Consider the following 25414-nt stretch of genomic DNA (forward strand, 5'->3'; position numbering starts at 1 on the left):
GCCCATATACCAACTGTCATTGTAGCGATTTGGAGCGAATTTTAATTCTTCGTTTAAAAATCGAAGGAAATGATATAAAGTTTTGAAAAAACACGTTTTGCTCAGAAAATTGCACTTTCAGATAATATATAAAAATCGGAAACCCGTGAATAGCTGAACAACCCAATTATAGTTCCCTGGAGAAGTTTCGTCGTGCGTCCTTCTGGCCAGTTTTATTGATAAGAGAGACTTATTATTGTTAAGAGGAAGCCACGCAAAGGTATTGTAGATTTCAGCGTTTAGGAAGGGTAACTGGTGGGGAGCCTGAGAATAAACCCATGCTTAAAGTCCTTTTTGACATCGAATGGCCTGATTCTACTAAGATTCGAACCCACGACCATCCGCTTACCAAAGCGGACTCTGTAACCTTGCGGCTACGCAGCTCCCTCACTAGAGTATACTGGAAGCCACTTGTCCTAAGTCTGAGGTCTTTAGAGTATACTACAGACCTCAAACTTAGGACAAGTGGCTTCCAGTTATTCTTCTTTTTGTTTCGAATTGCCCTCGTAAAACATTTTGATTTTCCGGCACGATGCTGGTCAGTGTTACCAAAAATTAAGAAAAAATTGATTTCTGGAGATTTTCAAGTTCTGCATTTCATTTACACATATTTAATTCTTTTGATAAGCGTAACGTCATGACGATAACCCCGCATTATAATAAAAAATGAATCCAAAATTCGGTTGAATTCCTCGAAAAGTTGAAGAAAAATAGATTACTTACTCACTTTGTTGGCCGACGGACCGTTCAGAAATATCCAGCTTCTTCTGCCGTGAGCAGCCATTTTCGTACACCAGCAGATCGTGCACATCCACCAAGTGCAAAGCCTATCACTGAGACAACTGCCTGGCCACCAGGGAGTGGGATTGGGCGCTTTTTTAGGTTACAGCGAAAGCAGCTTTTAGCTGTTAAATATTTATTTTTAGTTGATTTTTTTAATATTGATTATTGCGACTTACATAAACCGTTCATTTCTACAAATGATACAGGCAAAATCCTCCTGTTTTCCACTTTTGCACAAATACCTGCTCAGACACTGTCTGTTAGGTTAGATTTATATGTACAATTTATGTTTACTCACATTGGTCTCCTATCAATCATCTGCTGCTTCCGCTCCACTTTTGTTTTGGGTAGCAACTTCACTATCGGAGATATTGGCAGCTGATACAGTAGTATTGCCAGAGCCAACAATACCCGCCCCGGGTCAGATGCTGTTGTACGCCGCACCTAACATGGGGAAATAACCGCATACGACTCTCTCTTCCCAGTCGGCATACGACGGAAGTTTTCACCGGAAGTAGGTTTTCCAATCTTTGCCAAGGTTACTCGTATCCCGGTCGATACCTCGTGAGGAGCTGCAGTGCTATCAGCACGTGCCTCCGCAAACTTTTAAGAAATGACACGATTTTTGTGCCGAGACATGAACCCACAAAAATGTCCTGCACTCTGGCGGATCAAAACCTTTTGGGCAATGATGCAACGCGAACTTTAGAGTGAGCAAAAAAGAAGAGACGAAGGACAAAATTAATTGATGAGAAAGTGTTTTTTTTTTAAACTCTCTCTCGGTTGTTTTTTTATTATTATTCTTCACGTAAAGTCACGCAACTTCACACTCCCCCCCCTTTTTGCGTTTCATTTGTTTTTGATTTTTTCCCTGAACGGAGGTTTTGTTCCACGATCGCACAAATCGTGAATTTAGTCGCGCTTTTGAAAATCCACCTTTCAACCGGTTCAAATGTGCTTACCTTTCAATGAACTAACCCGGCAACGGCCGACGATCTCCGAAACATGTTTACTTTGTTAACACGTCAAAAAAACTTGAGTACAAACACAGAATCTACTTTCGGAAAATCGATCGACGGATCAAAACGAATTGTTGCTTTTTCAGCAGGTTACGAAGGGGGAAAATAGTGTCATTAAACTGTAATCATCTGCACCAGGATGTCATCCGCGACGGTAAGTGCACTTTTCTTCGATTGGTTGTCGGATTGAACCAGTTTGGTAAATATTTCAGGTGCCTCTGCTGGATGACACGGTTCCTTTCGGCGATGAAGATGAAAATGCAGCCGGAACGGCTAAGAGATTATCGTAACTAAACGCATTTACGGTTTTGAAGGTGTATTTTAAAACATGTTTTTTTTACAGCCATCCGTACGTCACATTTTTCCACGTATTTTTTCGTGGAGCAGCACTGGTAACGTACCTGTTTTGGGGTTTGTTCAATGATTCCTTCATAAAATGTTTCCTGCTGGTCGTATTCTGGCTGTCGGCGGATTTCTACTTGGTGAAAAATCTCAGTGGCAGACTGCTGGTGGGAATGCGTTGGTGGAATTACGTCGATGATGACGGTCGCTCGCATTGGGTGTTCGAGTCGAAGAAGGGCGAAAACTACGAGGCACGAATCAATCCCCATGAGGAGAGAATATTTTGGACGGCACTGGTTGTGTGTCCTTTACTGTGGGCTCTATTTTTTGTAGTTGCTCTGTTCGGTTTTAAATTCAAATGGATGGTAGGTGGAATACGTTTTGTTGTCATAAGAAATTACGGTCATGTTTGTTTTGTCCCACCAGCTGCTTGTGATGATTGCTCTCTCGCTAAGTGGAGCAAATCTGTACGGTTATATCAAATGTAACTTTGGAGCCAGTGCCAACCTAAGCACAACTACAACCGATTTCGTCAAAAGTCAGGTATTGAAAAATGCCGTCAGTTTAATTAGCCAACCGAGTACCAGCAGCAACAATGCGACACCGAAAACCACTACTGTAGCATAAATAGCAAACTATTCAAACTATTAGTCTTAAATAAAACAGTGTTTGACTTGAAAGTAAAATGTAAATTATTGACTGAAAAGAAAAGGAAGACTTGCCCTCCAACACTTTGTTAAGTAGCCAACTCTATTATCAGGGAACCCTACAAATGTAGCTAGACGGGAAAGAGTCGAAGCGACGGTTAAAAAAATTGCTCCAGGTGAGGCTCGAACTCACAACCCCGGCATTGCTCATCTCACAGTTACTGCTCTATAAGTACCGTGCGCTAACCAATTGCGCCACTGGAGCTGATGACTGGGCAGGCCGATAGGGCCCGTTAAGAAACCTTGGTCGCGAGGGGCCCCCCGGTCGAATGCAACACTGGTGCCGAGCGAACGCCGGTGCAAACCTCGTGGCGAGAAATTATTTATTTCATGCAAAATGATTTACGCACCAACTAAACAACGGTGAGAATATGAGGACTGCCATTTTCGTTCGCCTACTTTGTGCCACTTAATATTGGCCGAAGAAGTTTGTCCGTACCTAATTATATTGAACATCAATTTATCATTACATAATATTATGAAATTGCTGGAATTATCAACAAAACTATGCACGAAGCCACAACACAAACATTACCGTCAGCGCGCTTATACGCACCATTTTCCGACTCCTCCACCAATCGTTGAGAACTGTAAAATTCAAAACCGACAGCCACAGGAACAAGATGTCTTCGATAAATGGCTATTTAGCAAACATTCAGCGTCAAAAACAAAACTGCTTCGTACATACCGCGCTTCCTTGCTTTTGAAAGTATTTTGATCAACAGTAGAGAACAGCAGAAAGTGAAGCAAAAGGTAAAAACAGAAGAGAAAAAAAAACAAATCTCTATAGAGGAGATCGGTTGCAAACTCTGTACGGAGGATAATGAAATGAAGCATAATTTTTGCGGTACAATTTCAATCGTTAGGCTTAAGGCTCAAGTAGTTAACTAGTTTGATTTCAAATTGAGTGTTATTTCAAAACAATGATAAATGTGTTTTTATTTATTAGTAGAATAGAATAAAATTAGTGTGAAGCACTTTAGAACCTAATTTATGTGCTAACAGTGCGGTCTACTTTATCGGCAATTCTAAAAATAGCTTCCCCAGTGAGCAAGGGATTGTCCGCTTTTGATCGAAACTTTTTTGCGCTACTGCCTAAACGAGGGACACTTATGATGGAAATTGAGCAACACAGAGTCTATGGTATATAGAGTCGCGCGAAGAGAAAATCTATCGTTTCGGCAACACAGTTTTTGTGCCGTTTGTTGCCAAGAACTATACAGTTCTGTTATTCACCATGCATAAGCGAATATCATTTTCTGAAATTCTTCACAAGGTACACAGTTTTGAAAGATTACACCGGTGATGTTTTGTTAAATTTAAGTGAACCAGTGTACAGGTTTAATGTTGGATTAAAATATGTAAGTAAAACTTCGGAAAAACACATATTCTTTATTACGCTCAATTACAACACTTTTCATCCACTCCTAACATTATCACCTTGTTTATTTACATTGCTCGATTGGTACCCTCGTTTGACACTGATTTGGTTCCTCTGGTTTCATCTTTGCGGGACTCTTAAACATAGACTCTGGAGCAACAGATCTGGAAACGACACACAAAGAAGATATTACCAAGCGAATACGTGAAAACAACGTAAATTTATTAAACCTGAATGTAAACGATACGCATAAAAATTGGTGAAAACAACGCAACTGCTTAATAAAATGCGAATACTGAGTTTTGGGTTAAAATTTATAAAGAGTTTTTGATATTGATATTGATTCTTCAAGGTATGCAATTTTACCTAAATGATGACTTTTGTGCCGGTACTGCGCTTGAAGGGCTGATTTACATCAAATGTACGCATATTTGGATATTTTAATTTTTCTGTGGACGAAAGCAACAAAATGTTGTGAACCATTCAATGTAAATATGTTGATTTACGATTAATATTTTTTAGGGATACCATCCGTCCTGATTTAAGCGCAGTATGCAGTTCAAAAAGGAATTCATTTTCCTATCTCAATCCCATGTAAAATTCAGGCACTGAATCATGCAATGAAGTTTCTTCTGGTAGCTAGTAGAGATGGTCGGGTTTCGGGTTTTCGAATGTGTCTGTGATCTGTGACGCGCTAAGATGCATTGTCTGTAGAGTGCAGAAACAAACTTTGGAAGTGGAATGCATTCGCTGTTTTTATCGTTGAAATTACCGCCACCGTATCTCTGACTACCTGCTACAGTATTGTACATGTTATCTAGCGAGTTCTCTTTATGAAAGGAAAGGAATACTTAGTGCAAAAATTTAGTTTTCGCAACGCTTACATTTAATATCCAGCGGCAGCGTATTGTATTGTGGTGCTATAAAATCTGATACCCTACACACACCGATAATTGATTGTCTGTGTCGCTCTCTCGTAACGATGTCGAATCTAGCGAGACCACCCCCTGGAGCTGCGCACATCAAAACAAACTCTACTAAACGTTCTCGAGTTGATAACGATGAAAATGTAAATCCACTTACGTTAGAATCTGCAGCCCAAGTGCTGATGAATCAGTTTGCTGAAACCAGGGGAATGATTGACGATCTGCGGAATAATTTGCATACCAAAATTGATACGGTGAGGCTCGAACTGGAAGATAAGCTTGAGACTGTGTCGCAGGATATTAACTCGCTCAGGGCGGAATGTAGCACAAAACTGAACGATCACGATATCGCACTAGATAAATTGAATGAAAGAGTCGACAAAATTTCTTCGGCATTTGACTACCTTGAGAATCGCAATGAGTTGATCATCAGTGGTATCCCGGACATGAATGGTGAGGATCTATGTGCATACTTCAATGCGATATGCAAGCAATGTGGTCTCGGTGAAACTGCTCCCCCACTGGTTGACGTGAGACGCATGAAATCAAAAGCGTTAAAGGACGGTGACGAGAATTTGGTGGTGCTGCAGTTTGCTTTGAAAAATGCTCGTGATAACTTCTACGGTGCTTACTTACACAAACGAAATTTACAGCTAAACCATATTGGCATAAACTCAAAGCGCAGAATTTACGTAAATGAAAACTTGACGGTAGCAGCACGAAAAGTGAAGGCGGCGGCTCTGCGCATGAAAAAGGCTGGCAAGTTGTCCTCGGTTCTTACAAAGGTTGGGACGGTGTATGTGAATGTAGCAACGGATGGTTCACCTGTAGCAGTCCTCTCCGAAGAGCAGCTGGATGGTTTTTAAAGTACAATATTGTAAATATCAACTTGATTATACGCAACGATAGACTTCATAGACGAGGTGGTGGTATCGTATTGTACTGTAAAGACGGGTTTCGCTCATCAGAAGTTTACAGAACAAACATTACAGATGCATCGGATGAAATAACTGAACGCCTTGCCGTGGAGTTATGTTTAGACAATGAAAAGGTTCTCATTATGTGTGTGTCTATAATCCACCTGACAATGACTGTTCAAATTTCCTGCACCAAAAACTGACTGACCTCGCCGTTTGCTACGAGAACATCGTGCTCATTGGAGATTTTAATACCGACCTCTCTCGACCGAGCAGGAAACGGGATCAGTTTGAATTAACGCTCCAGAGTTTATCACTTACGTCTATCCAGCTTTTTACGCACCATAATGGCGAGTGCTATAATGCGCGTTCGTTATTTGTGAACCTCTCTGCTTAGTCAGATTCGTGATTTCTGCAGTTTTGGCAACATTGATGTTGCCAGATTTATTGTTTTTCGTGCAAAATACATAAAGAGTCAAACTGACGTAAGCAGAGTTGTCCAAAGGGAAGGTAACATATTACGAATTTTTCATTATAGCGTCCGCCATTATGGTGCGTAAAAAGCTGGATTGGTGATGAGCCAACTTTTTTTCACCGGCGCGGCTGCTCTCAACTAGATTTACTTATCCTGAGTAATCGAAGAAAAATGCTGCGCTTCAACCAAGTTGGCTTCCCAGGGCTTTCGCAACACGATCTCATTTTTAGTTCATTGGATTTTAATGTTATTCCCGTACAAATATCTTAAATACCAATATAGTTTACTTACGTGAAATTATGAAGACAAATTGAAAATGACAGAAGCGTTAGTCACCTTTTCGACCGCTAGGTGCGCCACTTCTGATTTTGTTCTACACGACATGCGAAAAAGAGTAACTTTTAACAATAATATTACCCTAATGGGTACACTGAAAAAAATGCACTTTTTATTCTGAAGTGGACTCGGCCGAATATTTTATAATAATAAAGTTCGCCTATGTATGAGGCAATCCATGGGTGGTGTTCCACGGTTTGTACGTTTGTCGACCTCCGACAATATTTTGAGTTGTAAAATGGCGACTTCCGGTGTCTGGAAAACTGCCGAAAATGACCAAATACCACCTAATATGAGTGTTTTTTAACTAGAATGACGCTCAGAGGCCAGAAATTGTCTCCAAATGCCAGTTGGAAATCCAAGATGGCGACTTCCGGTTTCTAAAAAACAGCGGCAAATGACCAAATATGGGTATTTCCGCGATTGTTATGATGCACTGAAGCCACAAATCGACCTCAGACAACATTTTGAATTGTGAGATGGCGACTTCCAGTGACTGGAAAAGAGACGAAAATGACCAAATACCACCTAATATGGATGTTTCTTTAACCAGAATGACGCTCAGAGGCCAGAAATTGTCTCTGAATACCATTTTGAAATCCAAGATGGCGACTTCCGGTTTCTAAGCAACAGTGAGATATGACCAAATTCCACCCAATATGGGTATTTCTGAAATCGTGATGATGCACTGAAATCACAAATCGACCTCAGACAACATTTTGAATTGTAAAATGGCGACTTTTGGTGACTGGAAAACTGCCGAAAATGACCCAAAAACAACCAAATATGGGTGTTTCTTTGACCAGAATGATGCTCAGAGGCCAGAAATTGTCTCCAAATGCCATTTTGAAATCCAATATGGCGACTTCCGGTTCCTAAACAACAGTGGCAGAAGACCAAATAACACTCATTATGGGTATTTCCGGGATTGTTATGATGCACTGAAGCTACAAATCGACCTCAGACAACATTATGAATTGTAAGATGACGACCTCCGGTGAATGGGAAACTGCCGAAAATGACCAATACCACCCAATATGGGTATTTCTTCACGCGGCCGATTTCCTTCCAATGTGAGATGCTTCGATACCAGAATGATACGCAGGAGCTAGAATCGACCACAGACACCATTTTGAATTCTAAGATGGTGACTCCCGGTTTCTGGAAAACAGCCGAAAATGACTAAATAACACCTATTATTGGTGTTTCTAAAACCAGAATGAAGCTCAGGGGGCAGAAATTGTCTCCAAATGCCATTTTAAAATCCAGGGTGGTGACTTCCGGTTTCTGGAAAATAGCCTAAAGTGACCAAATACCACCCAATATGAGTGTTTCTTTAACCAGAATAATGCATGGAGCTAAAAATTGACCTCAGACACCATTTTGAATTGTGAGATGGCAACTTCTGGGAAACAGCCGAATACTACGACCAATAATTTCAAACGATATAAACAAATCGCAAGAAATCAATGAATTTGGAATGTTGAAAATTATTAAATTGAACACAAAAATGGGCGGGACAAAGTTTGCTGGGTCAGCTAGTAAATACATAAATATGCTGGTTAAAGCAAAGCTGCAAGTTATTAATACGAAGATTAGATCTCGAAAGCAAAAAATTTGGATGGATAAAAAAAAAACAAAAAAAAACTTTCAAAGCGAAGAAAACTAAACATTAAATAATAGTTTTTGCATAACAGTTGTTATCACTAATTATGTTTGTTTTGTTGAACACCTTTTATATATAATATAATAAAGCTTTTAAACCAATTACAACATTATATGTATCCATACTTAAATTGTTAAATTGATAGAACATTCAAGTGTTATCTAAGCTAAAAGTTGCACAACAACCATATACGACTATTGACAACCATTGTGTGGTTTCTCCTTTTATCTTCTCCACGAGTAATTGAAACCTTCATTTAATTGTACACTTCGTGGCCTGATCATTGAGCTTGAGCTTGACGGCCGCACATTTCGTAGTTGCTTCCCGTGATGGATCTGAGCTAGTGAAGTTACACAGGGAACCATGTATATAGCAACTTGGGATTAGTTTACCATTTACACGTCAAGGCCTGATTTTTTGAATATTTCTTCTTAGTGCCTCGATAAGCCACATCACATTATATTATCAATATTTAACTCCCGGAATGGCGTTAGTTTTACATACCAACAATATACGCACGAAATCTGCAACATATTTTTTTCTGTGAAAGTATGAAATTGAGTCAACTAAATCTAAAATTGAGTAAATTCAGTTTCGTGTGTGAAAATGTCGGTCACACGCTCACAGAAATTCAACAACAATGCACAGTGGTACAGTAAGGCAATGTAGGTGGACATGAGTTTTTCGATGCGATTTTGTGGTTTTAGAGTAAAATTTTTTCTAAGAACTTGTTTCTTATATTTAGTCTATTTTTTATGTGCAAATGAAAATTAGAGTGGTCCTGAAATCGACTAAATAAAAATACTAACTTTTTTATTTGCAGAAATAAATGTATAAATTCATCGGCACAGTTGTAGATCAACTAATTTTAAGCAAATTTCGGTATTTCTTCACAATATTTATACAATATTTGTTCTTTATATGATACAAAAAAAAATTTATATTTGCCCTAAACGGAAACATCAATATATCAAAAGGGTCTATTTTTAAAATAGAAATAGTGAAGAGTCCATCTGTACAATATATCGACAATGTTTTTTCATCAAAATTGGCGTATTTTTGATTATAGTTACCGAAGAAAAATTTTGTTTTTAAATTTGAATTGAAAAATAGAGCGAAAAGGCTTAGAATTAGTTGGTTTACAATTATTTATGCAAATAAAACCAAGTTAGTTTGTTTTTATTTCGTTGATTTTAGGACCACCCTAATTTTCATTCGCACATAAATAGAGGACTATGTATAAGAAACAACTTTTTACAAAAACTATGGCTTTAAATCGCAAACCAAAATCGCAACGAAAAGCTTATGTCCGCATAAATTGCCTCACTGTACCACTGTGCAATGAGTTTAGTTACCTTTTTCACCACAAGAGGGGGTGTTCCCTGTCTGTCTTTACGGAAATATATGGGAAATTAGAGAGTGAACTATATTGTTATTTTAAGATATTTGTCCCGTAACAACCGTTCAGAAATACCGAGATTATATTAATTTTGACCCAAATGCTATAGCAAATGCCATCGCTTCCCTTGGAATCAGTTTTATGCTATCGGTGATGCCAATGAGCTAGTTGAGTTTTTCAATGAGCATATCACGAGCATTCATAATGAACTTATACCACTTCGTCTTGCAAACAACAGAAAAACATCAAACGCGTGGATAAGTTCAGAAGTGCGCAAGTCTTTAATCGAAAGAAATATGGCATACCGAGACTGGCACAGGGCCCCAACCGAACGGAAGGATCAGGCAAGACGACTCTACAAAAGATTAAGGAATCAAACGAATTATTTGGTTTCGAGAGCTAAAGCACAATACATGAGCCGGTTCCTCGACAGAAGAATCTCTGCTAAAGTTCTCTGGCAGCGGGTAAAGAAGCTGGGCGTTGGCAAGCGACCAGCATGTGACAACTGCTATCTCGACCCCGATGAAATAAATCGTGCGTTTGTGTCGAACTTTACTGTAAGCGACAACGGTGGTAGAAGCAACCGAGCTTATCCTAGCTCACCTCATAGTTTTTCTTTTCGTACTGTGGAAAACTGGACAGTTGTCAATGCTGTTTGTGACGTGCAATCGAATGCAACAGGACTCGATGATCTGCCGATAAAATTTATTAAGGTCATATTACCGTTGGTCGTCAATCAAATTACGCATATCTTCAATGTCATTATACGAAGCAGTGTTTTTCCCTCTTGCTGGAAACATGCGAAAATAATTCCTGTCCGAAAGCAGCGCCATTTGACTTCAATAACAAACTTGAGGCCTAGAGGCATCCTCTGCGCTCTCTCGAAAGTCTTCGAAAAGCTAATTGGGAAGCAGATGACTTCTTACATCACTGGAAACAATTTACTATCAGAGTTTCAAGCAGGTTTTCGAAAAGGTCACAGCATTAAAACAGCGGTCATCCGGGTGTACGATGATCTAGCTGTTGCGTTTGATAAAAAGGCTGGCTCTATACTATCGTTGCTAGATTTCTCCAAAACGTTCGATACAATCAATCATCACAGGCTCTGCGTAAAACTGCAATCACAGTTTAATGTCACTTCTGGTGCAGTAAATCTGCTCAACTCATATCTAACAGATAGAAATCAAACCGTTTTCTGTGGAGATCGACGATCAAATAGCTCTGTGATCACTTCAGGAGTGCCGCAAGGATCTGTTCTTGGCCCGCTGTTATTTTGCTGCTACATTAACGATCTGCCTAATGTTCTAAAGTACTGCACCATTCAGTTGTATGCTGATGATATACAGTTGTACAAAAGCCGTTTGGGTCTTGGTACCAGCGAAATTGTTGAATTAGTTAACGAGGATCTTGCAAGGATTACACAATGGTCTTGCCGAAATAGACTGCTTGTCAATAAAAGCAAAGGTAGAGCCCTATTAATTAAAACCAGAACACGGAATGTTGCTCACCATAATACACTGCCTGACGTTATAATGGACGGAGACGTGATTCACTGGACAGATAATGCAAACAACCTGGGCTACGTCTTTCGCAACGATCTAAAATGGGATGGACTTATACGACAACAATGTGGGAAAATTTATGCCGGTTTACGAACGCTATATAGTTGTATATACCTCTGCCCCAGTTCGTACCGACTGAAGCTGTTCAAAAGTTTGATTCTTCCTCATTTTCTATTCGGAGATGTGGTTCACATCGATTCAGGTGCCGGTGAACTGCGAAAACTAAGTGTTGCCCTGAACTGTTGCGTGAGATTTGTTTATGGGCTGAATCGCTACTCCCGTGTAAGTCATTTGCACTCAAATCTTATTGGATGCCCACTTTAAAAATTATATACGTATCGTTCCTGTGTTTTTATAAAAAAAGCTCATGACAACTTGTATGCCGTCATCACTTCACAGAAAATTGATTCCTTCACGCGGTCGACGTCTTCAAAACTTGGTTGTACCATCAAATAGTTCTTCAATCTATAGAAATTCCTTGGTCGTTAGAGGAGTCGTTAGCTGGAATATGTTGCCAGCCAGAGTAAAAAGTTCTGCATCGGAGGTAATGTTCAAGAGAGACTGTTTGAATTTTTGGAACCACGCTTAGAGAGATTAGGTAAAGTTAGGTTAGTCAATAACTTAACACAAAAATGATTGAGAGACGAATTTTCAACCAGAAGTAGTTAAATTAAAAAGGTCAACCTTTACACTACTGGACAAATAAATAATAATTATAAAAAACCCGAACCCGACCCGTACCCGACGGGCTCGGGTCGGGTTCGGGTTTGAAAATTTTTGAGAGTGTCGGGTACGTACGGGTCGGGTTCGGGTTTGGTGAAAAAAAAAACTTTCGGGTTCGGGTTTGAAAATGCCGGGTTTAGGTCGGGTTTGGGTATGAAAACCCAAAACCCGACTATAAAATCTATGAAATCTCGGGTTCGGGTTTCACAATTTCGGGTTCGGGTTTCATGGAAATAAAATTTTCGGGTTCGGGTTTGAACGAAAAAAAAGTTTCGGGTTCGGGTCGGGCTCGGGTTTCGACCGGAAAAAAAATTCGGGTTCGGGTCGGGTACGGGTTTGAAAAACATCAAACCCGACCATCTCTAGTAGCTAGTACGCGGCTAAAAAGAAATCATAAACCGAAATGGAAAACAAAGGTCCCTTGCTGTGAACACTGCTGTGAAGCATTTTATGATTTCTTTTCAGCTGCCCATTAAAAGAAATTTCTTTGCCTGATTCAATGCCTAAATTTTATATGGGATTGAGATAGAAAAATGAATTTCCTTTTGAACTGCATATTACATATGCATACTGCATGCGCTTTGGATAGAAGATCTTTTTTCAACTGCATGCCGCACTTTAGGGGTTAGGGGCGCAGGGCGCACAAACACCGATACCGTTTTTGCGTATTTTCAACTGATTTAGAGTTTACATTTAAATTTTAAACAACAATTTGTTCATTTTATAAATTACAGTCGCCGTTCAATTACTGCAACGCTTTATAACTGCAAGACCGATAACTGCAACAATTTTGCAGTTATCGGACCGCATTCCGTCAAATCTGAAGTCAAAGTCATATTTGACGCGGGGGGATTCTGAACGCATTCAAAAATAAAAATTGTTGAATCTCTAGAAACATTTCAAAAGGACTTTTCATTTTTCTCGATTTTTTTCGATTCCGTTCACTTGTTGTCTATTTATTCTAGATGGGATATTATAGATCTCCACTATTAATTAATGAAGCCAAATCACCATGTTATGTGGTTCACTTTCCGTAATTATTATAAGAGAAAACAAAATTCCTTGTGCATTGTTTGGCTAGCTTTCACGTCATGGATCCTGCTGACATTGATGTTGCTTTTACTTGCGTTATGTCAGCGGTTCCGAGCTTTTTGTCAAAATTTCATTCATGAATTGTGTCGACTTCAGGAGTTTATCAAGGAGAACGTCTTTCTATTAAAAGGGTTAGATTCCTCGGGTTATCTTAACCGGTGTGCAAAGGTCCTTTTCGCATTCGAAAGGCTTAAACACACAAGGGACAACCTCTGAAATCTAGCGTTCGGATTTAGAAAGATCTGTGCGAGTTCGTATTTGCTAGTGGTATAATTTTATTTGGTAGCAAATCGGGTATATATACAAAATTTACAAATTCGAATCTTATGAACTATGCCTACGTATGGAAGAGAAAATGAGAGAGAAGATTCTCCGAATCTTCGTAAGGGAACAAATAAGAACGCGACAGAATTTCCATTCGCCTAGTCAGGTCAAATTTGCCTTCCCCTAATCCGGTACCTGAACGGGAAAAAGGTTTCGAACGTTATCGGCTTTCTTTACACGCGCCTACGACAACATTCATTCAGATAGTTACAATGTTTTACAAAGCGCCGGATTTGCATTCCCTATTTCCCTACATAAGATGATAATGCGTACGCAGACGCGCCGGCTGATAATAGGACTTATCGCCCTTTTCTTTGAGCATTACTCGTCCATAATTCGCATAGTCATTGACGCTGGCTAAACCTAACAGACTAAGAAAACAGAACAGAAAATAGACCGCTTACGATTAGTGGCCTCGCACGGATCTAGAAATTCTATACCTGCTTCTAATCTAGCACCCGCACGAAGGGTCGGTCGGGGATTATTTATGTAGCAATCTCCTCTATGACGGGAACCTATTTGCGATTATTAAATCTATTCTAATTCCTTTTATAAGAACAATAATAAATGAGTTGCTGAATGACTATATTGTCAAGTTCTAAATAATGCGTTTGCTACATTCTGGGCCCCATAAATCTACTAAGATTTATCAAAAAACTATTACGCATTATTTCAAAATTATACATCTTCTCAAAGTAAACATATTACATTTACGGTTCAAATACATTACTAATTACAGCTACACTGTATCTTCTGTGGTGTGGTTCGCAGCCGTGTAGCGTCTTCTGGCGGCTTCCTTAATTCACGATTAGCCATATAACTGCATATAACGTAGATATACATTGCTGCTATCACTATTTTCAGTGGCAGTATCGTAGGCATCACAATCGAGACAAATGGTTGAATCTTCTGGACAGTTTTTCTGACATTTCTATGTGGACCGCTTCACGCCGTATTCGCCCAAAACGTTTTCAACTTAATTGGGAAGGATCCTTCCTGTACAATGTATTTCGACGTACCTCAGATGAGCGGCTTTGAAATTTATTTTCTTCTGCCATAACCTGATGATTGGTAGTGTAGTCTCCGCCAATCGGAGAAATCGTTTTTATTTACGAGGTCACACTCGCCGTTGAATAAGGTTTCTTCTATTTCTGTAACAGGTTGATTACCGGGTAACGTTCAACCGTCGAACCGTAATTCGAAGTGTTTTGGCTCATTATACCATTTAATTTCTCCGACATATTCTATAGTAGCCTCATCTGCCGTATTGTTTTCAGACTATACCCAACGCCATTGATCTTTGGCAGTGGTATCCAATATTTCGCCGACTCGGATGTTAATGTATGATGGATATTTTCTTTTCGTATTTGTTACCCATGCTAGCACTGTTTTCGAATCTGTCCATAATGTTGCAGATTTTATTTCCAGACGTATCTCCTTTTGAACGACGTCTAATAGCCTTGTCCCCATGACTGCCGCATGGAGTTCCAAACGTGGAATAGATACTGGTTTAATCGGCACAACTCTTGTTTTAGCTGTTATTAACTGCGTATTGATTCCAAAGCTTGTTTCAGTTCTAGCATATACACAAGCTGCAAGTGCCTTTTCAGAGGTGTCAACGAAAACATGTAACTTTATCGGAGCGTGCTCTGTTAGAATGCATCTCGGGATTGATAAGCCTTCCGCTTGTTTGAGTTTACGTAAGAAGTTCAGCCATTGATCATACAGCAATTTGAGATTTCTTATCCTCGAACGGTTTTATATCAGCGCATAACCGTCTTGTTACAGGTATACTTCTCAGCAATTCAGTATTATTCGAGGAGAAGTTTCTAATATGGAAGCCTCCTTCCTGATGAATTTCGGTTACCTTTTGTACAAGCTCCTTTGCCTTTTTTGGATCCCAAAAACTATCAACGTAATCGTCGACGTAATGTTGTTTTATTATTGCATTTATGGCTTCAGGAAACTGTTCCAAGTATCTCTCTGCGTTATGGTTTTTTACAGCTTGCGCGCAGTACGGTGAACAAGTCGAGCCAAAAGTCATGACTTGCATGACGTAAATATCCGGTTTTTTACTACTGTTGCAGTCGCGCCATAAGAAACGTTGCGCATTTGTCTTCACGGCGTATTTTCACTTGATGGAACATCTCCACATACAGGTATTTTTCCTTCTCGAATTCATAGAAGAGTCCCAAATAATGAAGTCAGTTGATCTGGACCGGGCAGCAACATTGAGTCCAAAAATACTCCATTTACTTTTGCAGCTGCGTCGAAAACTTATCTTGGCTTCGGTGGCAACTTGTTTTGTTGAAAACGATGAAGTGCGGAAGATAATTTAAAGTTGGAAGTTTCGTAGCAATTCCTGTTGATTGAGCTTACGAATATATCTTTCTTCTTCTTCTTAGATTTTTACCCACGGAAGAACTGTTTAAGAGGCTGACCAAAATACTGTTCTAATAACGTTCAATCGTATTTCGGCCTCAATAGCGTTTACTGTCTTCAAAGCGTGTTGTTGCAATTCCGATGGGTCGAGTTTATCTATAGAATACTTTAGTTTTATAATCATCGAAGGTATTGGCTTAACTTCATACAGTTCAACCTTTGAACGTGTAATCACTAGCACTTTTTATATTTGTGGATATCTTCTTATAATTTCACTGCCTTTAATTCACAGGCAGACTTCGGTTACTTCTGACAATTTTACTTCAAATTCTCCGCAGATGAGAAGCTTTTTGTTGTCGCTTTCAATTCTTCTTAATGTACTACGGCGATAGAATCATTTTTTTCGCTAAATAATTTTTTTCTATAACTTCTATGTTGAAGATTTTAACTTTTATTGATGTCTCATCGTTTCTCCAATTTAAAAACGAAACGCTTGCAAAGTTTGTTGACAGCTTGATGAATTTTTGATGTATTAGGGTTTGTTCTTTATTTTCCTTCAAAACATCCAAATTTGCAACCTTTACGGAAGGTTGCATAAGTATTCCTTTAGCATTCAAATTAGCAACCGTTGACCTTTAACGGTTCCACCAATTTATTCCATTCACTTCGTTCTTTTGCCGAAGATTTCAAATTTATACGTCTTCGATTCAAAAAAGTTAACTCTTGAACCTTTTTCCAACGAGTTTTAACAAGTTTGAGAATCCTCGATTTATTATGCCATGTAAGTTTTTCAATAACCTTCTTCGTAGTTTCATCGACTGAACTTGCATTGCATTGTATCCAGCGCCTTTCTTCGATGTCTTCCTGAATTCCATCAACTTTAACATTTATTAGCGATATGACGTTCTTGCTAACATCTTCATCCTGCGTTGAACATGTTTTAAATTTAGTGGATTCTAGCATCATTTTTTCCCTTGTTGATATTCTATTGCAGCTGAATATTCCAATATGTTCATCCTTTTGGCCAATTCGTCGTATCGTGTTCCAAAGCATGTCTGGAAACTTTCCAAATTGTTTCACCTTGTCGTTAGGTGATTCTGCAATTTCCGACGAATATTTTGGGCTTGAGATACATCCTAGCATTTCAATATTATTCGATAGGAATTTGCTTTTACTATTGAACCCATTTTCATAGAGGCTCTTGACAGCCGCGCTCAAAAGATGATTCTCGAGTTTTATATCCGCATTATGATGTTTAACTATTGCATTCTCTGCGTAGGAAAATTCCTCAGGACATTTAAAACCATTGCAGCTCCAAAATTTCATTGCTGCATCAAAGAATACATTGTCCTTCATGACAATTGTAAAATTTCGACGAAAATTCAATATCAAATGATCTTTTATCAATTCCACTGATCGTTGCTTCCGAGTAACGTAGTTATTCAAAACATCATTTCTGGCCACACACTGCTTTATAGTGTCTAAGTTGTTTTCAGCGTAGTTGTAGCTTACTATCGGTTTGTTGCGCCTAATTTTCCATGGTGATCCTGGAGCATATCTTCCGTTTTTGGAATTGATGGCATCTGCAGGTGATACTCTCGGTTTAATAATGTTACCAGGTCTTCGTTTTAAAACCGAAGGACATCTCAACAATTTATTATTATTCGATGAGAGTTTTATGCCCTTATGTTCATTTACTTGATGAATTTTATTTTTTTTTTACTTTTGAGCCTCCCTTTTTGAGAGCTTATCTCTGATTTTTGGCAATCTTGATAGCCTTGTTTTACTGGACATACTTTAGTGGCATTAGCTCGTGCAGGTTTCTTTTCCACAATCTTTGGGGGATTAACAAGAACCTTTCGCGGTTCTATTGATTCTTCAGAAATGTTTATTCTTTTAACTGCTTTGAATATTTCTTCATTTCCTTTTAAAGGCTTTGGATTAGATTCGTGGTGATCAACTCTTTGGCGATTCCCGAAAATTACAACAGATGTTGTATCCTTGTCTTTGAGTGACTGTTCATCTTGTGCGCTTTTCCTGGCACACATAGGAATTCCTGGCGGTTGTCTTGATCTCCGCCTCATTGCATGCGCTTCAACATGTGGTTTCAGCCAGTCGTTTAATTCATCTAAGTCTTTGACTTGAGACTTTTCCTTAGTCCAACAGATTTGTATGCCGAAAGAAAACTTTCCAATAATATCCTCCATCAGCTGAGGATTATTTAATAGGCGAATTTCATTCATGGCCTTTATACTAGACACAAATTTGTCTAGTGCATTGGAGCAACCCGTTAGATTCGAAGTCTTACGGATGTCATTGAGCAGGTTTTTATATTCCAACTCATCCTCGTACCGGGTGAGTTGATCCAAACATTCTGGATCTGCTAGCCTGTTCTCTCCTGGAACATGATTTGCTTCTTCACTAAAGCGAATCTGTGATGATTCAGTCTTCGTTTGATAAACTGAATACATCTTTCTTGCCATAGTTTCTCCATGGTCTTTAAATCTTTGCGATATCGTATCGCTGGTCTTTAAACATTGCATTATTGCAAGACCCATTTCGATGTTTGTGCATTTAACACAAATCCATCGTTCCTCAGGTAATGGTAGCCTTCTAAGGTGTCCACAGTTTAAATGAAATCTGCGATCGCACTCATCACATGCGACCATGTTTTCCTTAGAATCTTTCTCCTTGCACAAGCGGCAACTACCGTTAGGATTGTTAACAAAATAACTCATCGTTGAGTAATGAGGGCGGTAGCGGCTTTCTGATGATTTTTTCTGTGGCTTCGTAGGGTTGATCGTCCTGATGACTTCCAAGGTTGATCGCCGTAGAAAGAATCGTCGCAAGGTTGAAAGAAAGGACCGATACCAACTAGCTCCTCTCTGGAGCCACCAAATGTCGACTTCAGGAGTTTATCAAGGAGAACGTCTTTCTATTAAAAGGGTTAGATTCCTCGGGTTATCTTAACCGGTGTGCAAAGGTCCTTTTCGCATTCGAAAGGCTTAAACACACAAGGGACAACCTCTGAAATCTAGCGTTCGGATTTAGAAAGATCTGTGCGAGTTCGTATTTGCTAGTGGTATAATTTTATTTGGTAGCAAATCGGGTATATATACAAAATTTACAAATTCGAATCTTATGAACTATGCCTACGTATGGAAGAGAAAATGAGAGAGAAGATTCTCCGAATCTTCGTAAGGGAACAAATAAGAACGCGACAGAATTTCCATTCGCCTAGTCAGGTCAAATTTGCCTTCCCCTAATCCGGTACCTGAACGGGAAAAAGGTTTCGAACGTTATCGGCTTTCTTTACACGCGCCTACGACAACATTCATTCAGATAGTTACAATGTTTTACAAAGCGCCGGATTTGCATTCCCTATTTCCCTACATAAGATGATAATGCGTACGCAGACGCGCCGGCTGATAATAGGACTTATCGCCCTTTTCTTTGAGCATTACTCGTCCATAATTCGCATAGTCATTGACGCTGGCTAAACCTAACAGACTAAGAAAACAGAACAGAAAATAGACCGCTTACGATTAGTGGCCTCGCACGGATCTAGAAATTCTATACCTGCTTCTAATCTAGCACCCGCACGAAGGGTCGGTCGGGGATTATTTATGTAGCAATCTCCTCTATGACGGGAACCTATTTGCGATTATTAAATCTATTCTAATTCCTTTTATAAGAACAATAATAAATGAGTTGCTGAATGACTATATTGTCAAGTTCTAAATAATGCGTTTGCTACAAATTGAGTTCAGAAACGTCTCGTAAAATGGTCTTCTGTAGTATAAACTTTATCTTCGCCTACATATTGGTTATGTAAAGTAGTTACTCAAACGCAATAAATTATGATGTGGAAATATGACTATCAAATTGATTAATCAAAAAGCGTACCCATTTTAGTTTTCTGTTATTTTTCGCTACTATGTACTTCATTAAAAAAATACATTTCGACATCATTGAAAACAAAAATGGTTATCGAACGGCATTCGATAACTGCAATGTAAACATGTTGCAGTTAGCGAACGACGAAATCCGTTAAGTCATTTTGAAAAATTCTTCGCGAAACTTGCAAATTGAGCTACTCCATCACCGGAAGCATAGCGGCGCTTCGTATACCGAATGACAGCCAAACCGCTTCCGCTGTGTGCTGTCAAGTGGCCATCTTTCTTTTCTGATTCGTACTGTGCAAGAAGTAAGTTTTGTTCCCTCGTTTGTCCCGGAAAGACCCGATGTTTTACGGCAATAATCGATTGTTTCACTGGAAAATTGAATTCGTCCGTAACTCTGGAGTGTAAACAGTGAAAATGTGAACTCTATATTGATTTAACAAGCGATAACTGCAGCGATAGTCGTGTCTGTTTTGTGTTCGATTGTTATCGTCTTCGACGGTCTTGTTCCGGGACAAACAAATCATTGCTGGAGTTAAACAGAAAAAAAAATGCATGTGTTTGTTCTTGTTTTAGACGCAAAATGCAGTTGCATATTCGAGGTCTCAACACTCACGTCCTGGACGTGCAGCCCCAGGAAACAATTAGCGAGATCAAGGTTAGTTTTTTTTGCTGGTTGGTGAAACACGGGTTCCGGGGTGGAAAATGTCGCAACACAAGATGCAGTGTACAGCAGAATCCAGGCTCCGGAATACGGACATGGCCAGGATTCCCTAGAAACACTGCTAGAGTAAAACGGTTTGAGTGTTTGCCCGTCATTGTCCGGAATCATGGATAATGATGGGTTAGGTTAACTCAGCACAGCTTATCGGTCTTTTGTGGAAGATAAAATACAACGCAAATTTTACCAAATCGTTAACCTCTGCCACACAGGTTATTCGGTTTAAGAATATTTGCCAGATTAAAAAAAGGTTCGGAAGGGGTTCCCAACTCGTATCACTTAGGTGTCAAAGTGGTAAGACTTAATACTCCTACTACAGATGGATTTCGAAGTCGGAAGAAGTTATGAGAAAAAAAAAAACGAAAGAAGCAATCACATTTGGCCCGATCATTGCGCGTCGATATGCGTTATCGCAATGGATCTCTAAAGTGGTTGCTAGAATAAATCGGTCACTATGACTTGCCTTGCTTCCAAATCCTTGGACTGGGTGAGGTTTCAAGATCGAGACAAATAACTTCCGCTGACGAAAACAACAACAACAACGATTGGGCAGCACTCAGGGAAAGGCCATTAAATTTCATGCTAATGAGGTTGGTCTTACTGATGCGCTGCTAGAATGAATTGGACTTTGAGACCTTCGTTTTCCCTGCAACGGTGGAAACGGTAGGGAGCGTAAAGTCCAAACAAATTCTGCTATCGTTAATTAGAAACCTTTATATGTAGCAATCAAATTTGGCCCGACTTTTGCCCTTCGATTAATGGCATTTTAGCCTCTAACTTGATTGCAAGAGCAAACTAATCATTTTCTATGACTCGTCGAGACTCGTGGATCACAGGGTCTGGCGGGGTTTAAGAAATGAAACAAATCTAAACGATCGAGAAACGGAATAATGATAAAAATGCAGATTCCAGCGGACATCATCGACTCCTAGATGATTGTCCTCCTCAAACTAATTTTCTGCTAGAACAAACTCGAACTATGAGAATCATGCTGCCTCAAAAAGTTCAGGCTTTAGCTGAGCTGCATGAGGTAAAGTTTGGTCGAACAATTATCCAATGTGTGTAGACATTTTCCACCCTCCCTAGGGCTGATGTTAGCAGAATCCAGCGGAACGAATATCCATTGCCAGATGTTTGCTTCCTCCAACGAAAGAAAAAATCTGCAATAGTAACGAACGGAACAATGAGACTTAAATCGTTTCCTCTCGTAACGATTTGAGGTGCTTGCTTCCCAACAGTTTCCTGTCTTTAGTTTGAATCCTCAACTAATATCTGTCTGCATATTTGTAGGTAAAACTTGCCGCCCTCGAGAACGTTGAAGATGCCGAACAGCTGGTTCTATCGTGCGAGGGTGCCATCCTCGGTACGGACGCGCTCGTAGGTTCGCTGTCATCCGTCGAACTCGACTTGACCATTCCGCTGCTCGGAGGTAAAGTGCACGGTTCGCTAGCCCGTGCCGGTAAGGTTAAGGGTCAGACTCCGAAGGTCGAGAAGAAGGAGAAAAAGAAGAAGCGCACTGGCCGTGCCAAGCGTCGCATCCAGTACAACCGCAACTTCTCCAACGCGGTGCAGGCCTTCGGACGGCGACGTGGACCGAACGCGAACTCGACGTAAAGACGGTTTATGGTTCGGATAACACATGTTGACGAGGGAGGGATCGATGAGAAAATAAACTCTAATCCATTAATTATTAAGCTGTAGTCACACGATTGCTCGTTTGTTATACTGATGACAGGTCCTAAACTCCGTTAAACAAAGAAATGCCGGGAAAAAGAAGAGAACACTTCCAGTGGTTGTACAATTAACAGATATCTGTATTTCAAACAGTATTACACACCGTACGCTTTTCAGCCCTAACGAAAACGACCGCCCAAGCACGATCTCTCTTAAACCCACTGCTAAGAAAATTGTTGCTATAAGTAGATGATTGATAACGATTTCCTGTTGCACGGATGTACGCTAAATGTACACACACGTGTTTCATCGAAATGAAAAAGGAACATTCATTCGTAAATGGTAATAATTAAATGCTAGGTGACTACATGACTAATGATTCCCTAGTAAGATGCCATTCGTTGGGCGCCCCGACGAGTAATATATATGTACACACACACTGAAGCACTCTCTCCTGGAGAATCGCGGTTAAACATCCTAAAAGTCTCCTGCCAACTCACTTGCCAAAGCGCTGCTCACATTTGGCGTACTTGTAGAGGGAATTGATGAAATGTTCAACGCCCAGTTCCGCTAAGCTAGGCGCTTGCAGTGAAACGAACTCAGTCAGCCGGATCTGCCACGGTAGCATACCGTAGGTGCAGCAAACGGTCCCGAAGTAAACGGCTAGCTCCGGATCGGGTACCTGGTGCACCAGGTTCTGCATCGTTTGATCGACTAGTTCCACGGTAATCTCAGACGGTTTGGATAAAGTGCCATTCCGCAGCTCGGTACTGATGGAGCGTGCCGCAGTAACCAGCTGCTTTCGGCCGTCCTCATGGGAAAAGAAATTGACCACGATCCGTCGTCGGTAACCGTTCCGCGGTGGTAACAGCGCACCGGTGGATTTTAGCTGAGGAGTCCAAACGATTTGATCGTTCTGGTCACGCAGTTGTTGCTGTACGTGTTCCATCATCCGATGGAAGTTCGCTTTAAGCAGACCTGCAATGAAACAAAAAAACCATAACAAGTCTGATAACAACAATGTATTATGAGGACACGTGATACCGAAGCTAGATGAACTTTGCTGAAAACTTCGGAATAAGCCACTTGTGACCTACCTTTTTGGTCGTAAAAACTAACGAACTCAATCTTGGCCGATAGACACCAGGGGATGAATCGGACCAGTTGAGAGTAATCAGGACACTCTGGACCTAGTATCACCGCCAGGTGCCGAGGAACCTTCTCCAAGCTCTGCACTGTTCGCTGAATTACATCACTTTCCTGTTTATGGCTGAGATGGTTTCGAGTGTACCGTTTAAGCGCGTGCCGTTTCAACCACCGGACGGTGTTTATCAGTTGGGTTACGATACTGAACAGCATATGAGTGAGCCACAGAAGGGCCTTCGCCGGAAGACTCGACATAGCTGCTGATCGTTGACTTTCGCGTCCGATTGATCGTTATCGATTTTATATCGCACGACCACTGGTCACAGGCGGTTCATTTTTGCCAGCGAAACGATGAAATCACGCAAAACTAAAGCGAACTTTGACCGCGGACAATCCGGCTGGTTTTTCGTTTTGTGAAGTGTGAAGCGACGACGACCACACAAAACTGTATTCTAGGCGAAGCGAATCGCTATTTACGAAAACGTCACTGCTGCTGACAAGATAGACTGCTGTCAGATTGGGCAGCGTGTTGCCAGAATTACAGTCACCGTTACATTCAACGAATTTGAACCGGCTGCTGATTGGCTGAATTCGATAACGCAATCGTCACGTAGAAAATACAACGAGGTTACTTTTCACTGTAAAGCAGTGATGCTGGAGAGTCATAATTTAGCTATTATAATTGTTCATAAATAATGATGCAAAAGTATGCAAGGTACATGATATTACCGAGTAATGTATTTCACTGTTATAACTTTAAAAATGCATTGATTAATCGTTTATTACTATTTCGGTTGAAGTCCAAGAAACTTAGAAAGAAAAAAATTGGGTACCAAGAAACTTAGGAAGAAAAAATTTCATAATAGAAGTATGCTTTATTGAACATAAAATAATAAATAAGAGTTGAGTATTATTCGCCTATATATTGCAATTTTAATTTGTTTTATTTTCATTGACCTGCAGAAGTTGTTTAAAATAATCATTCTGGCATCAACGGTATGGAACGTTCAAGGAAATTTCGACGGGGATGACGGCCGTTACGAAAAGAAAAATAAGAAGCCAGCTGTCGCGTCTTGTCTTAGGAGTGATGATTCGCTTGTTGCGTATCCGGTAAATATCCCGCATAATCAAAAACCATTGCTGAAGCGGTAAGGACTTTAACTGTACTAAATGAAGTATGGTAACTGTTCGTGATAATATTTTTTATCAGTTATTACTAAATTACTAAATTGAATGACTTAGACTATTGAGCTACAATATTATATTCAGTATCCCCAAATAGGATAGTGAGCACTATTTGTTCACCACACCTTCAACGGTTGAAGTTCCATCGAAAAACGAAGAGATATCTTCCAGCAAACGCTGTAGTTGCAGGTTTTTGTCAAACTATAATGAAAGGTAATCAAATTGGTCACAAATCTTTCGGCTTTAGTATTTATACAATATTTTTTTTCTATCCAGTATCTCCGAGCAGAACGAAGTTGAAGTCGACATTGCACGACGAATGCAAAACAGCGCCCCTCGCAGCCTGGAATAATACAAATATGACTACTCACAAAGAGAAATGTGCTGCATGGCTGGCAAGTGATGATATCTGCAGGTGGAAAACAATAACCTTTTTATTTGCAAAAAATAAAGAAATAGCCACTAACAATCTTTATAATATTCAAAACAATATCACGGCTATTCCACGACCCAACAAACAATTTTGTTGGATAATAGCTTGTTAAGCTATAGTTCAGCCGAAATCCATCGAATAATAGCTTATTAAGCTGTAAATCGACAAAATTGTTTGTTGGGGAACGATTATCAGAATATAAATCAATATAAATATACCATTCATGAAATGATACACACTAATTCTCGTTTTAATTGTTCAGTAATTTTTATTACGGTCA

At 39.8% G+C, this 25414-nt stretch overlaps 3 protein-coding genes and 1 non-coding gene across 4 annotated transcripts; 2 read left to right on the forward strand and 2 right to left on the reverse strand.

The window, feature by feature from the left end:
* Positions 1 to 1798: 1798 nt before the first annotated feature.
* On the forward strand, positions 1799 to 2854 carry LOC129726703 (uncharacterized Golgi apparatus membrane protein-like protein CG5021). The gene is made up of 4 exons (XM_055683705.1): positions 1799 to 1995; positions 2054 to 2127; positions 2185 to 2548; positions 2610 to 2854. Exons 1-4 carry the CDS (start codon positions 1981 to 1983, stop codon positions 2808 to 2810), a joined length of 654 nt encoding a protein of 217 aa, XP_055539680.1. The 5' UTR covers positions 1799 to 1980; the 3' UTR covers positions 2811 to 2854.
* Positions 2855 to 2998: 144 nt separating this feature from the next.
* On the reverse strand, positions 2999 to 3095 carry Trnai-uau (transfer RNA isoleucine (anticodon UAU)). The gene is made up of 2 exons: positions 3058 to 3095; positions 2999 to 3034 (listed from the first exon to the last, which is right to left on the reverse strand). It is a non-coding gene; the product is annotated as a tRNA-Ile (tRNA).
* A 17114-nt stretch (positions 3096 to 20209) lies between these two features.
* Positions 20210 to 22396, forward strand: LOC129726712 (FAU ubiquitin-like and ribosomal protein S30). The gene is made up of 3 exons (XM_055683728.1): positions 20210 to 20280; positions 20552 to 20633; positions 21987 to 22396. Exons 2-3 carry the CDS (start codon positions 20559 to 20561, stop codon positions 22308 to 22310), a joined length of 399 nt encoding a protein of 132 aa, XP_055539703.1. The 5' UTR covers positions 20210 to 20280; positions 20552 to 20558; the 3' UTR covers positions 22311 to 22396.
* A 93-nt stretch (positions 22397 to 22489) lies between these two features.
* On the reverse strand, positions 22490 to 24011 carry LOC129726697 (dehydrodolichyl diphosphate synthase complex subunit Nus1). Its single transcript, XM_055683697.1, has 2 exons — positions 23468 to 24011; positions 22490 to 23348 (listed from the first exon to the last, which is right to left on the reverse strand). Exons 1-2 carry the CDS (start codon positions 23769 to 23771, stop codon positions 22867 to 22869), a joined length of 786 nt encoding a protein of 261 aa, XP_055539672.1. The 5' UTR covers positions 23772 to 24011; the 3' UTR covers positions 22490 to 22866.
* Positions 24012 to 25414: the final 1403 nt, after the last annotated feature.

This window comes from Wyeomyia smithii, chromosome 1, assembly GCF_029784165.1.
Source record: "Wyeomyia smithii strain HCP4-BCI-WySm-NY-G18 chromosome 1, ASM2978416v1, whole genome shotgun sequence".
NCBI classification, from domain to species: Eukaryota; Metazoa; Arthropoda; class Insecta; order Diptera; family Culicidae; genus Wyeomyia; species Wyeomyia smithii.

Bases quoted from the DNA above. Each gene is read 5' to 3' on its own strand.
- LOC129726703 (XM_055683705.1), top strand. The intron at 2,128-2,184 runs GTAACTAAACGC...TTTTTTTTACAG, and splicing joins GGAACGGCTAAGAGATTATC to CCATCCGTACGTCACATTTT. The intron at 2,549-2,609 runs GTAGGTGGAATA...TTGTCCCACCAG, and splicing joins GTTTTAAATTCAAATGGATG to CTGCTTGTGATGATTGCTCT.
- LOC129726712 (XM_055683728.1), top strand. From the start codon at position 20,559: ATGCAGTTGCATATTCGAGGTCTCAACACTCACGTCCTGGACGTGCAG. The intron at 20,634-21,986 runs GTTAGTTTTTTT...GCATATTTGTAG, and splicing joins AAACAATTAGCGAGATCAAG to GTAAAACTTGCCGCCCTCGA.
- LOC129726697 (XM_055683697.1), bottom strand. From the start codon at position 23,771: ATGTCGAGTCTTCCGGCGAAGGCCCTTCTGTGGCTCACTCATATGCTG. The intron at 23,349-23,467 runs GTAGGTCACAAG...GTTTCATTGCAG, and splicing joins TAGTTTTTACGACCAAAAAG to GTCTGCTTAAAGCGAACTTC.